The 13,686-nt window shown below is 36.5% G+C and overlaps 2 protein-coding genes across 2 annotated transcripts; both read right to left on the minus strand.

Moving 5' to 3' along the window:
• Positions 1–1,212: 1,212 nt before the first annotated feature.
• On the minus strand, positions 1,213–8,153 carry LOC128026998 (transforming growth factor beta-2 proprotein-like). Its single transcript, XM_052614320.1, has 7 exons — positions 6,854–8,153; positions 5,589–5,752; positions 5,270–5,402; positions 5,035–5,145; positions 4,151–4,328; positions 2,554–2,704; positions 1,213–1,946 (listed from the first exon to the last, which is right to left on the minus strand). Exons 1-7 carry the CDS (start codon positions 7,200–7,202, stop codon positions 1,788–1,790), a joined length of 1,245 nt encoding a protein of 414 aa, XP_052470280.1. The 5' UTR covers positions 7,203–8,153; the 3' UTR covers positions 1,213–1,787.
• A 2,442-nt stretch (positions 8,154–10,595) lies between these two features.
• LOC128027029 (multifunctional methyltransferase subunit TRM112-like protein) lies at positions 10,596–13,357 on the minus strand. The gene is made up of 4 exons (XM_052614352.1): positions 13,155–13,357; positions 12,223–12,324; positions 11,684–11,776; positions 10,596–10,959 (listed from the first exon to the last, which is right to left on the minus strand). The coding sequence occupies exons 1-4, from the start codon at positions 13,227–13,229 to the stop codon at positions 10,861–10,863; spliced, it is 369 nt and encodes a 122-aa protein (XP_052470312.1). The 5' UTR covers positions 13,230–13,357; the 3' UTR covers positions 10,596–10,860.
• Between the last annotated feature and the right edge of the window lie 329 nt (positions 13,358–13,686).

Below are 13,686 nucleotides of genomic sequence, written 5' to 3' on the forward strand. Positions count from 1 at the left end.
GTACAATTGTATAATTAATATACTACCGGAATTTCAAACACATTTTTAATACATTTAACAGTAATTCTTTTTCACCTGGTTATCAGTGACACACACACAAACTGCTCTCGGTCATACTGGTTTTGGATAATATTAAATTCAATATTTATGATTCGGATTCGGAGCACATTCAGCTTCAGAAAGGATTCAGCCAGTGGCTGATCACAGTCTGCTGTGTCTAGACTCCAGTGTAACTCTCACAACACTTGTACACATTCACACCCCGTCTAAACCATGTGTCCCGAGGCTGCTCTCACTCCCAGACTGCTCTCCCCAAACCACACGGCCCTCAGACGACAGATCGTCCTCTTTCATGCCCTGAGGTTTCATATTTGTGCTCCACCAGTCAGCCTTTTGCAGAGGATGCTGAGTCAACATTGCGTAAGCGACAATAAGTAGTTTTGTATATTCGTTTTAAAGACTGTTATGCAACAACATGCTCTCCCTCTCTCCCTTTGCATCCCCCATTTCCTATCAAGCTATGAAGGTTTTATTCGCTGAGCGAGAGACAGAGGAATTTGCTTGTTTTAGCTCTGGTAGCCACAGATAAACATTTAAGCAGTGCTTTTCACTCAAAAACAAACTTTTAATGCCTTGCCAGCAGCTATAGGTTTTTAAAGGACACGTTGAAGCTTGATAGGAGGAATGAAAACAAACAGGCCGATGTATGTAGGCCAAGTCAACATTCCTTCCGACTTACCACACATCAGACAAAATTATATCGCTCAGCATTATAGGGTGTGGATGGCATTGCCAGATTATACAAATCAAAGCCATCACGTGGTGCGTTTGAAACGCGTCCTACAGGCCATTTCGACTCAGTGGGTCGCCCGCTTTTCGCCCACTTGTTCTTTCTGCCATGTCACCACAAACCCTGAACCCCAAGCGTTTAAATTTGGCGTTCCATGAGTGGTCGGTGTCTGGAAATTGTTCACATCCTGTTTACATCTGAGATTTTCTAGCCTCGAACTGCATCTGGCCGTTGAGTCCACTAGTCAGATCTGCATTTTCAGCAAGTGCAGACCACACAGCTATCGTTTGAAGAAAAAAGGAAACTTTGAGAGTAGGCCACGAGAGTAGGCTGTAGTGAATAAATATAAAGGCCACAGCCAATGATCTACTTTGAGAAACTTCTAGAAATGTGACAAAAATGAATCAAAAGGCCACAAAATATATATTATATAATCAAAATTTATTGTATTTAGCAAATAAACACATATAAACGTCACCAAAAACTATTTACATTTGCAAAAATATAAACTGATCTACAGTAAACTTCGTACAAAATCTAAAAAGGATGCGCTGCTGGTGTGTATTTTGTGTGTCACTGAAAATGCGAGGAAATATTAGACTAAAAAGCTTATTTATTAGACTATTACCAATGACGGTTTTCGCTGATGAATGATTATGCGCTATTCCACGTCCCACAAGTTTGTAGGTGTAGTTCACCCAAAGATAACATTTCACCTCTTTCTTCTGTAGACCATAAAAGAAGATATTTTGAAAAATGCCTCAGTGTCACATTGGAGCTCCAATGTTTGGTTCCCAGCATTCTTCAGAACATTGTCTTTGATGTTTGCCAGAAGAAATCAATGCATACAAATTTGGAACGAAATGAGAGTATGTAAATGATGACAATTTTCATTTTTGGGAGGAGCATCCCTTTAAGATGCATTCTATCGAGATGTTAGTTTGCACCTGTGTCCTGTCCTCCATCTGAGATCTTTATGTCTTCGCCCTCCACCGCTTCAACGGCACTTGCAGGACCGGACCACCATGTTGGAGAGCTGTTCCACACGGGGGTTTCGGCCTAGGTAATAAACAATGGGGAGGGGCTCCAGGTCTTGAGGAACACAACACGGAGATGCTGATGCCTCTGGATTCATTTTATTATACAGCGGGAGAATCTCAAAGGAAGACAGACAGAGAAATACTGTAAGCAGACATGGAAAGCAACATCTAAAGGCAACATTTTAGAGCGAACTCTGTCAAACACTGCACAAGTTTGAAGAGAAATCTAGTTTAACTATATTTCTCAAATCATACACATGTATCAGCTATAATGCACTTATCAAAATAAATAAAGTGACAAAGAGGAGTATTCAAAACGCATCATTTAACATGCAATCTGCAATAGAGTGAACAAGGGGGATTTAGGATTTTAGTCATAAAATTATGTTTTTAGATCCAGTTATACAAGATACATGTGAAAATGGGCTGAGAACTGAACAAATATTCAATTTTGAAATCTATAGGAAGAAAGGATTCACATTATAACAAAAATGCTACAAAATCAGATTTTGTGAGAAAGTGTGATGTGCTAGAGCAAAACAGATATTACTTTTGCAATCAGCAGCCCAAAATTGGTAAGAAACAAGCACTGGATTTTCCTATTTCCTAGCAAATATGATGCAGGGTGGTGAGATCTTTGAGCTGGTAGTCCTGATCCTCTAACATCCAACACTTAACTGATCACTGTTTTTGTGAAACATGCTCAGCCTGATCAATATTCACCATGTTGTAGTGGTTGTCTGCGCTCCATAGGTAAGGACAGTTCCCTGCACAGAAGTTTGCTTTGTACCCTTTTGGTTCATGGATCCACTTCCAGTTCAAGTCCCGACGAAAATCAATATACAGAGACCTCAGACAGCAGCCCTGATCAGTCCTGGAGAGGAGACAATGATTTGCTGCAATGCATCACGCTGTGTTATAAGAGAAGTTTACCTAAAAATGAGTGAAATTATTTTTTTTTTTACAAATTATTTATGTGAACCTTATTTGCTCACATTCATTTTAAACATATTACTTGTCTACATTACTGTCTTCTATGTAATATATTTTTAATTAGATTCTAGTTGTTCTTCTCTATGCAGTTACAATTAATGGGGAAAGAAAAAGCACCGTAAAAATATCATAAACGTAGACAATAACTTTTGCATATTTCAAGTGTTCTGAAGTCAAATGCTTTATAAGAGCAGTAACGTTCAGTAACGTTATTACTGAATAACGTTAAAGTTTTGAATCTAATATTCATATTTTATTTCATTTTTATTTCTATTAACAATTCATTATAGTTAGCAATAATAGCTCTGGGCAGGATATTCTTAAAATAAATAAATAATTCACCCTTTGTGCTCCGTTAAAGAAATCAAGTCACTTTGGAATGATTATGTGAGTAAATGATGAATTGTCATTTTTGGCTGGACTAACCCTTAAATAATTGCTGTCCAGTTTTGTCTCCAGCAACAAATTCTGATTTGACTTAAATTTGTCCCTAATTACCATTTCTATGTTGCTTAGCACAGAGGAACCACTCCACATAACAAATACACATTAAAAGAGCATTTACTCCCGGGATAGACTGAATATCAGACGTGACACTCCCTGGGCGAGTCCCAGCATGTGTTCTGTGGGTGTGTGATGCAATACAATCTAGACCTCTATTTAACATGCACACACATTAGGATCAGTCTCATCCAGTGCCTCGTTATTGCTTCTTAATTGGTTTTTCATGCAATGCTTTTGGTTTCTTGCATTAACTGGGGACTTCTGACAGACTTCTCAGACAGATGAGAACAAAACTTGAACTAACTGACACTATTGTCTTCCATAGAGCTGCTTATAGCGGAGTTGAACTTGTTTCATAATTGATTCGCTTTACACAGTTATTGAACAGAACTGAACCAACACTGAACAGGCTTGAGCTGAATAATGAGACGGTTGTCTTTTTAGAGCTGCTTCACAACAGAATTTTGTATCATTGATTCGGTTATTTTCCTGCTTATTATTGTGATGCTGCTTTGAAACCATCTGTATTGCATATAGTGCTTTATAAATAGTGGTGACTTGACAAAATACTGTAAGCACAAAGCCATTTGTACTGGATTTTTGAATCTGTTTTTATACTTGCATTCATTTCTTAGTCTCATCTTAGCTTTTCTAATGCATGTTGGCATGGAACATACAGTCAAGCAAGCATTACACAAAAATATCTGATTCCAAGTAAAAAAATCAAGCATTCCAGAGAAAGTAATAATAATAAATAATATTTTCAAACACACATACTACACACACACACACACACACACTTCAGCACTCTTTCTCTCTGTACCGTGAGCATACGGATGTGTCTGCTGCTGATCTCTTCTTGCGGTTATTCTTGGTGGGACCCTCCAGACGGTCGGTGGGCAGCAGGGTTAGTATCAAATGAGGAGTTTTTGTGCTGAATTCAATCTGTCCTTTAGTCATGCCAGGTCTTCGGTTATGCTTTATTAGATCATCATCAATGCCTGGAAAGGAATCAATCAAAAATATCAATAACAACAAATGAAGCAATGCATTTCCTATGACACTGAAGTTGGCCAAAACATCACTGTTTTCAAGGGATTCAAGTCTTTTTTTATTGCAATTTTCTTCTAAAGTTTGAAACTTTCTTAAAGAAATATTTTGCTTGAAAATGCGTTTGTGCTGTCTTTAAAATAAATTCTGCTTTGTTTGATATTTTATTATCTAATGCAACGATATTCATATTTTTAAAAGTGTAACTTAAGCATCAACATACTTTTTAGGGGTTCACGGTACATGCAAAAAATCTAACTTTTATTGTAGCATTGTGTAACTCATTGTGTAATATAAGACTAATACAAATAAATCAAATAAAAAAAAAGCTATTTATTTTGTGTGTGTGCGCGCGCATTATATATATTTATGTAATTATTATTATTTATATATATTTATTTTTCACTATTTTCTGGCATGTTAGGATGCTTAGCTATTGTTTGAGTTTAATGTATGTAGGCACTCTCAATTTTTAACCAGCAATGATTGTATGTAGTACAATTTGTTTCCATACACAATGGATTTGGACACTGAAGTAGGCTGTTAAAAGTCTAAACGCATAATTTTTTACAATTAAGCCTATATTTTAAAAGGTTTTTAATTTTCCATTATTCCTTCCTTATTTTTCAGAAAAATTTAGAGTGATTAGAAAATGACCTGCAAATCTGGCATCCAGCTCTTCACTCTTGTTAGGGACAATATTATTTGTGGATGGGACGAATGTGCAGCAGGGACAGTGAACGCTGATCTTGAGTCCGAGATTTCTCTCTAAAAGAGAAAAAGATTTAGAGAAGAGACTTTAGAGACTTAGAGAAGGAAATACTTCTCATTTTACTTGCTCTTCTCATTGAGCATTAAACATACGTTCAAACCTCCGGATGAACTCACTGACCTCTGAACGCCATCCACTCCTTCACAGTGTCTGTGACATCAACAGAAAGCCACGCCCCCTTGGCTCGAGGCTCAACTGTTCTGGAGTCGATGTACCTCTGAGACGGTGCCGTCACGTCATCAGATTTGAGAATCTGTGGGTGTGAAGGAAAAAACCACAAGCTTTTTTGCTCATTCATGCATCTGCTGGTCTATATCTTGCACTATACACCATTAAAAAATATGTGAGGAATCAAACCCTTTCAAGTGCTGTCTCTTGCTGCTCATCAATGAAACGACCCAAGCCTTTTGTCTGGAAAAACCACATGCGATTCTCTCACCTGGTATATTTCCACACGCTGCTCTGTGGTGCGCGCCTGTGGGTTTGGCGCTCTGAAGATGCGAAATTCTGCTTTGACCAGAGTACTGGAATTTCGCTCAACGTTGGTGACGTCGAAGCCCACTATCCTGAAGTACGGGCTCTGAGGAACAGGGTTGATTGAGTCTGTGGAACAAAAGCAGGATTCACTTTGGACTTGTTTACACTTTGTGGTCTGTGCGTGGTTTTCTGAGGGTCAGCCTCAAGAAAATAAAACTTGCCTTGGTGCCAAAGCAGCAGATGTAATGACTAACCCCTTTCAGCTTCTCAGAGGCCTCACCAAACTAAAGCTGCTTTATTATTAGCAACAAAATTGTATATTATAGGTACACTATATAGCTGTTAGATCAGATATATGCCTTGTGATATGCTCAACACTATACCTTTATTGTGAATAAACATATAAACTATGAATGTAAGAGAATGTCACAAAAGCTTTTCCTGGTCATATTTCACCCAAAATCAAAAGAAAATGGATAATTATAATATCATAAATATTATATTATCTAATAATATAAATATAATTATTTTGCATGAAACAGCCTATTTTTTAATTAATTAATTTTTTAGGGCAACAAGAACTGTGACATTGTAACATTATTATAATGAAAATGAAGCACATGTGACCTGCTATTGACAAGGTAAATTTGATTATTAGTTCAGCAATACATGATTTGTGCAGAATAGAAAAATCGCATTAGAGTTAAAGTTACTAAATGTATTAAAATCAAAAGACGGAAATAAGCTTGACAATTTTGATTGCAAACAAAAAATAAACTGGCATAGGCCTAAAAGATACTCATACATTACATGTTATTGTGTCTATATAATGATCATTTTGTTTTTAATGGGTTAAAAAGCTAAATAAAAGCAGAAAACATTGCATAGCCTATCGGTTATCGGGCTTAAAAAATGTGCAACATATCGGTCATAAAAAGGCAATACTGGCCTAATAAATGCTATTAGAATTAGAATTTAATACAATATAGCCTAAATCATGTTGTTATCATTGTGTTAAAAAGCAGAAATAAACAAAAAATTTAAATACTGCATATCGGTTATTGGGAATAAAGATATTGTAGCCCACCTCATATTTACACAGTTTGACATTTCTTTTTTTCTTTTTTCTTTCATTAAACAAAATATAGGTTTAATTAAACATCCACTACCACAATGCATTCTTTGAATATGCATTAATAAACCATGTGAGATAAAACTATCACTCACTTGTATCTGTGCGCAGTGGGATCATATTGATCCGCTGCACCTCTTTAGCGTAATAGTCCTCCTCGCTGCTCTCCCGCTCGCACGCGGCTTCGGCCTGGCGCGCGCGCTCCTTCAGCAGCTCCTTCGTGCTGTTGTAAAGTAACATCACCTCCACCGGTACCGACTCCGCTGGCGGGCTGGACTCGGGATCTGGAGGACTCCGGATGCGCAGCTTGCTCAAAATCTGTCCGCGCACCGCCTCGATCCTTTTAGATTTGTGGTCGTCCAAATTGTAGGACTGGCACGTGGAGAATCCCTCCGCAGACACAGACAGCTTGAGAACGAGCAAAGTTAGATTGATGAACCACATGTTTGATTGACAGATGAGAGGCTCGGGTGCGCTCCTCTATAACGAACGGGCCGCTGGATGACGTCCTCGGGGGAGCGCGCACTGAGCGCGTCTCTTTCAATGGGACAAACCCAAAGTGCGTAGGCTGCTCTGATCGCGCTCTGTGTTCTCCAGGTGAATGAACCGCTCTGCTGTCAGATACGAGTTTATACCTCCCCTCTGCCTCACATGTAATTTATGTATTCGTGTAGTCTATTAGGTTTTTTTTAAAGAAGGAAATAAGATTGCTGAGCTCAGTATGTGAACGTGTGAATTCCACGTCAACTTAATGGAGATCCGTTTTTTTCCTAAAGGTAGTTTTCGAGGCGCAAACGTGTAAGGTACTTCTTATGTAACGTATTTGCCAGATTTTTGTGCATATTGTGATGACAAACAGAATACACACCTGCATTATTACAAACCATATGGAATCTATAAGCAGAGCCTTTCCATCATGCTTCCCCGGGTTTTAAGTATTTACCGGTCAGGAAATAGACAGAAGAGTTCCTCATGCTCGTCTGGTATCCAGTGATTCAGAGTGAAACTCCAAGTGCTGCTCTGAATTCTTGTGGTTTGTCTTGGAGCTTCAGTGAGGACCGCTAGAACTTTCTTTTAAAGTGACTCGCCAGCTCCTCTCCCATGACAGCTATAAGAGATCAGGTCAGATTTTATTCTCTTTTCTCACAGCCTCAAGTCAAGAAGCAGATCTGCCGTCCAAATGTTCAATCAAGCCCTTGAAGTTGCTTTAGGAAAATACAATTATCCCATGACAAAGACTGACTGTCTACAGCAGCATGAAGTTGAACTGGATTTAATATAAACAAAACGAAAAAATGCTAGTTTAGGCTTGGCCTACCAAAATAGAACTTTTACGAAGAGTAATCCATTTAAAAGGAGAGAGGGGAAAAACAAGAACATCAAAAAAAAAATTTAATAAAAAAAAAAAAAAAAAAATCTGACGTCAAAAGAAAGTTTTTGAAGGTGTGAACTTAACTACTCTGCTATATAAAAATATACATATATATATATATATATATATATATATATATATATATATATATATATATATATATATATATATATAAACTCTTAGGTTTTCAGACATATCAAAAACATCTCATCAACAAAACAAGCCCCTAAAGTTTTTGAAAGGAAGAAAAAAACAGCAGCTGTGTTTGGGAGAAAGGGAAGGAGGGAGGGAAAGAGAGAGAGAGAGAGAGAGAGAGAGAGAGTGTGTGTGTGAGAGAGAGAGAGTGAGAGAGAGAGATGGCAAGGACAAGAGAAGCACAGAAATTACTAGGATGTCTGGAATGATAAAAAGGAGAGATCTTTTGGAAATTAGTTTGAAACGTCAAGTTCTTAGAACTCAGGTCAGCTGGTTTAAACATTGAAAGAAAGGTTTTAACATATTGCACATCTTTATCATTTTTCTACTTTATCATAAATTTTTTATTTTCATAAATATCATGAACTTTTGAGTCATGAATTATTAGGAGTTTTCCCAGGGTCGCTCCATTTAACCTGAGGGAAAAAAGGCCATATATTTCAAAGCATGTGGCTCATGACTTTGACTTGGTTGGCAAATGTTAACCTTACTGTTTGTTGTGAACGAAATTATGGTAAAATATTATTTCAAACTATTATTATTAAATAAGATTTTATTTGTCAAAAATGTAAGTCAACGTTTTAATATTTATTTTTACTATCTCTGGACATTTACACAACCTAGACATTTAATCACCACAAAAATATCTAAATTAACTGATTCAGAAATGTAAAACATTGTTGTTTATTTATATGAATTACATTTGAATAACTTCATAGATATTAACAGAAGCTCTGTTAAGCGTTATATAATAAGTTTGGTAGTGCTATCATAAAAACTCACCAAAACAAAGCTGCAGAAGTCTCCTGAGCAGTTTTCCTGCAACATGTTATGTCAGTATTTCTCAGACTTTTCCAGACGGCATCATTGCATAACAATGGTGACACTTTTTTGGAATCTTTCCTTGGGAACCGTGTTTACTTACTTAACAAAAATCTTTACAAAAACGGTCAAATATCCACCACAGCAGGCTGAAGTTACTGACTGACTGCCTCTTCATTAGTTTACCTTGGAAATAAGACAATGTGCTTTTCCAATCCAATATTTCCCTCATGCATTTAACCGACCCAAGAGACCCACTGGACACATTTAAAAAAGACTTACTGGATATTAATTCCACCTTCCATTTTGTTTCCTGGAGAGAAATGATAGCTATCCAAGGCGTCAGTCTAGGTTTTCCCATCCATTCATTGTAGGTCCTTACTTTACTTCCACTCCCTATCTTTCTTCTCTTTGTTAATTACAGTTCACCATCTACATGACCTTTAATCTTTAAAAAACAGCTTTATAGCTGCTCTCTCCAGCTCTCCATTATGACATAATTATAGCTTGGCCAAGAGGGCTATAATTGAAATTTAAGAGAAAGCAGAAGGTATCAGACACCAAAGGCCTTGATGAAATGAGATATTAGGGACTAGAAAGAGCCACCAGAGGAGAGGGAGCCTCGAGCGCCTTCAGGCGGCCGCGGACGGTTCGTTGCGGTATTGCAATTTAAGATTTAAACATAGAGAGCTCGAAAACAGCTTATCCTGTTTTTTTCCTTTTCACCTCCCTCAAACTAAATATAGTCTCGGGCCTGCCACGTCATCTTGCGCTCAGAGGTTTCTGTGTGATATGAGAGAGTCCTTGGCAGAGCCATGAAGCTCCAGTACTACAGCTGACTACAGTAAGGCAATGCTTAGACAAATATAATGTAGATATACCTTAGCTACTGGGTTATTATTGTAAATAAAACTATTAAAACATTGTTGTTCAATGAAATATAGCTGAAAACCCCCCTAATAAAAAAATAGATGAAAAACCTTGAATTTAGATGAACTGAAATGACTGAAATGTTGACTTGACAACTAACTGAAGTAAGTGTATGTTAAAGCACTAAAATTGCTAACTGCAAAAAAAACTAAAAACTAAAACTGAACTAAAAAAAAAAATGAACCACTTTCTCTCTCTGTACACTGTATATTGGCCAATCTGTAGTTAATTATTTTAGTGCTTTAACTTGGTGCTTAAAATTACATCCCAAAAAAAATGACGCATTTTAAAATATGAATATATAAACATCATATTGGCATAAAATTTAGGGACAGATGGAACATAAAAACATATTTCAGCATTAATTTCCATAAAATAACTTGTAGCCATAAGCAACTGAAAAATCATATACACACATTAGTATTATACTTTTTTTTTTTTGACATTATCATTTACAGGTCGCATCAACAAGTAATTAATAAGATGATTTGTATTTTATAAAAGAGCCTTCTGAAGCCTAACTTAATACAAATTTATTTAGTATTTTACAATAACAATTTACAATAACAGAAACAACAAAAAGTCACTTCTCATAACCAAACGCAAAGCAGCCACATGTTTGGAGACAGTAGTTGAACATGACTGTGTTAATCAGAATTACTTCAGAATTATGGTCTTGTGTTTCTCTCCACTATTCTTTAAATAAAAATGGACCCCCAAAAGTTTCTCAAATAAACGTGGGTCTGATATTCTGTTCTTCTGGGACGTATGTAGCAGCTTGATCTACTCGTCTTCAATGAGTAACATGTTAGGAACACCGTTGGAGATGGGGAACTCTCTGCCTGATTCAGGACACTGTAAACATCCCTCTACAACCTCCACCTACGAGGAGAGAACACTCATTCACTTCATATGAAATATTCATGTTGAAATTGGGTTTGAACCAGGGTTATTACGGTTATATAAAATCTATATATAAAAAAAGTGTTACTTGAACTAAAGCTACATACATGTGTGTGTGTGTGTGTAATATATATATATATATATATATATATATATATATATATATATATATATATATATATATATATATATATATATATAAACTAATAAAAATGACAAAAAATAATATATATAACATAACGAAAACAGTAACACTAAAATACCATTGGCTTGAACAGAACAAATATTGAATAGCAGAAAACAATATGAGGCACAAATCTAGTTTTATTGGTCACACATCATAAATAGCTTGCACATCTGCTGTATTTTTAATAATGGACCCTTTTCACAAACTGTGATGTGTTTTTAAACACTGTAAATCTACCAAAGAGTTTTTTTTATTTTTCCATCGCAAAATGTTTATGTACATTTATAACACTATACTTATATACGTTTTACTTATATACGTTATATAAGTTTTCTTACTGTGGCATTAAATTACAGAAAACAGATTATTTGGCAAATTTGACATCTTTCTCTCTTCTGACCAACATAATCTTTCAATCCCCCCGGAGCACCGGAAATGTGAAAAGGGTCCAGCAGAACTTTCTGGAAGTTGACAAATTAATTTCTTTGAAAATGTTGTTCATCTGATGCGTCTCACCTCCAGAAGAATTCTGTGAACTTTACGCAGGAAGTCCTCATCACTTTCATAGTTTGGTTTGGGAGTGCTGGGCAGGTCTTGAGATTGCCCAAGCTGTTAAAAACAAATAAACTGATGCTCATAGATGCTCATATAAAGTGGCAGTCAAATAAGGGTTGCAAGTTCGAGTCTCGGGCTGGCAGGAATTGTAGGTGGTGGGAGTGAATGTACAGTTCTCTCTCCACCTTCAATACCACCACTGAGGTGCCCTTGAGCAAGGCATCGAACCCCCAACTGCTCCCTGGACGACGCAGCATAAATGGCTGCCCACTGCTCCGGGTGTGTGTTCACAGTGTGTGTGTGTGTGTTTACTGCTGTGTGTGTGTGCACTTTGGATGGGTTAAAAGCAGAGCACAAATTCCGAGTATGGGTCGTCACTTTCACTTTCATATCATGCACAGACAAAACACCTCCTGCTTTTTAAATCATACTTACTGGAAGGCTGTTCAAATCCACCCTCCTTAATAAATATCATTGAAAAGACATGAAACTTCCCTCACCCATTCTGCCGCCTGGATCAATGCCTTCCACTCCAGCTTAGGGATCATCCGGCTCACAAACTGAGCATTGAACTCCAACTCATTCACCTTCACTTCTGTTGCCTTCATTCATGAGCCAAGACAGAACTAATGTCAGATTTGACATTCGAAAGCATTAAACACACACACATGCACAGGAGATGAAAATTAGAGAACAATCCAAAAATACTTGATTCTTTCTGAAATATTTTAAGTTTGGCAACCGTAGTGGGTCTCTTAGCCTTAACCATGTGAAAATTGGAGGAATTCTCCCAGTTAAATAGTTGTTTGTCATATAATTAAGGAAATTAGCAACAGGTGCAAGATTAACAACAATAACTTGGGAGGTATCTGTAAGTGAATACTTTCTCAAATATCTCATTTAAGTTTTTATACTTTGCTTTAGAATACAGTTAGTTTATTTAATATTCTTAAAAAAAACCTGATATTCTATTAATGTTAGAATAACTTCAAATAGGACCAAGCAGTAACCTAGAAATTTAGGAAATTGTAGGTTTTTGTATAGGTGCATATTAATACGTAGCCTATTTTTCTTGGCCAGCTGACATTTCAATTCTCACGTTCATGTTAGCTCGCGAGCGTAACATTTGTAACGTTCATGCATAGACAGTAAAAGAAACAATGTAACATTTGCACTTTTAAACATTAATAGCGATAAAAAAAAAATACAAGACATAAAAACACACTTTCCCTTATTCTGTCTCATATCTTAATGGTTTAAAAAAAAAAAAATTCATGGATATTTAGGTTTCCTGTAACTTTCTGAAATTATTATAAAATGTGATTTTTGAGCGAGGAAGGTGAAGGCGGTTTGGAATTCAAACTAAATTACTGCTGCATTAATCTGCATCTCAAAAATAATATTGATTAATAATGGAAACACTGTATCTCACCTTAATAATAAGTGGGTATCCTTTAGTCACACCTTGCACGTGAGATGTTAGCATGTTATGCGTTAACAGCTTCATCTCGGCAGTATGTGGCTATATTTTTCTTCATAAACAAAGCAGGAGCGTTTGAATTACAAACAGAAGCATCACACACATGCGACTTCACGATGACTGGATGCAGCTACTAAAACAAGCACCCTGAGAAACAAAGCGTGCTGTATTTGGTTCCGCATGCACAGCTAACCGCCTAAAAACTGAATAACATCTTTACAAGTTGAATAACTGTAATAACTTAAAATTAAGGTGTACTATTATGGCTAATTCTCAGTGGCTTGACTTAATATTATACAAATGTGTTTCTCTAATGGTTCTGAATGTGTCAAACGTCTTGTTCAAAAAGGTGCTCAATTTTCATAATGTCCTCCAAACTCAAATTTTGTATCTTTTTGTAATATCGGCTGGGTAAAACAAACACAATAAACCTACTCGTTTTTTTTTTTTTTTACACGTACTAACATAGATTATACGATGGGTA

Source organism: Carassius gibelio, chromosome A14 (genome assembly GCF_023724105.1).
Source record: "Carassius gibelio isolate Cgi1373 ecotype wild population from Czech Republic chromosome A14, carGib1.2-hapl.c, whole genome shotgun sequence".
Classification (NCBI taxonomy): domain Eukaryota; kingdom Metazoa; phylum Chordata; class Actinopteri; order Cypriniformes; family Cyprinidae; genus Carassius; species Carassius gibelio.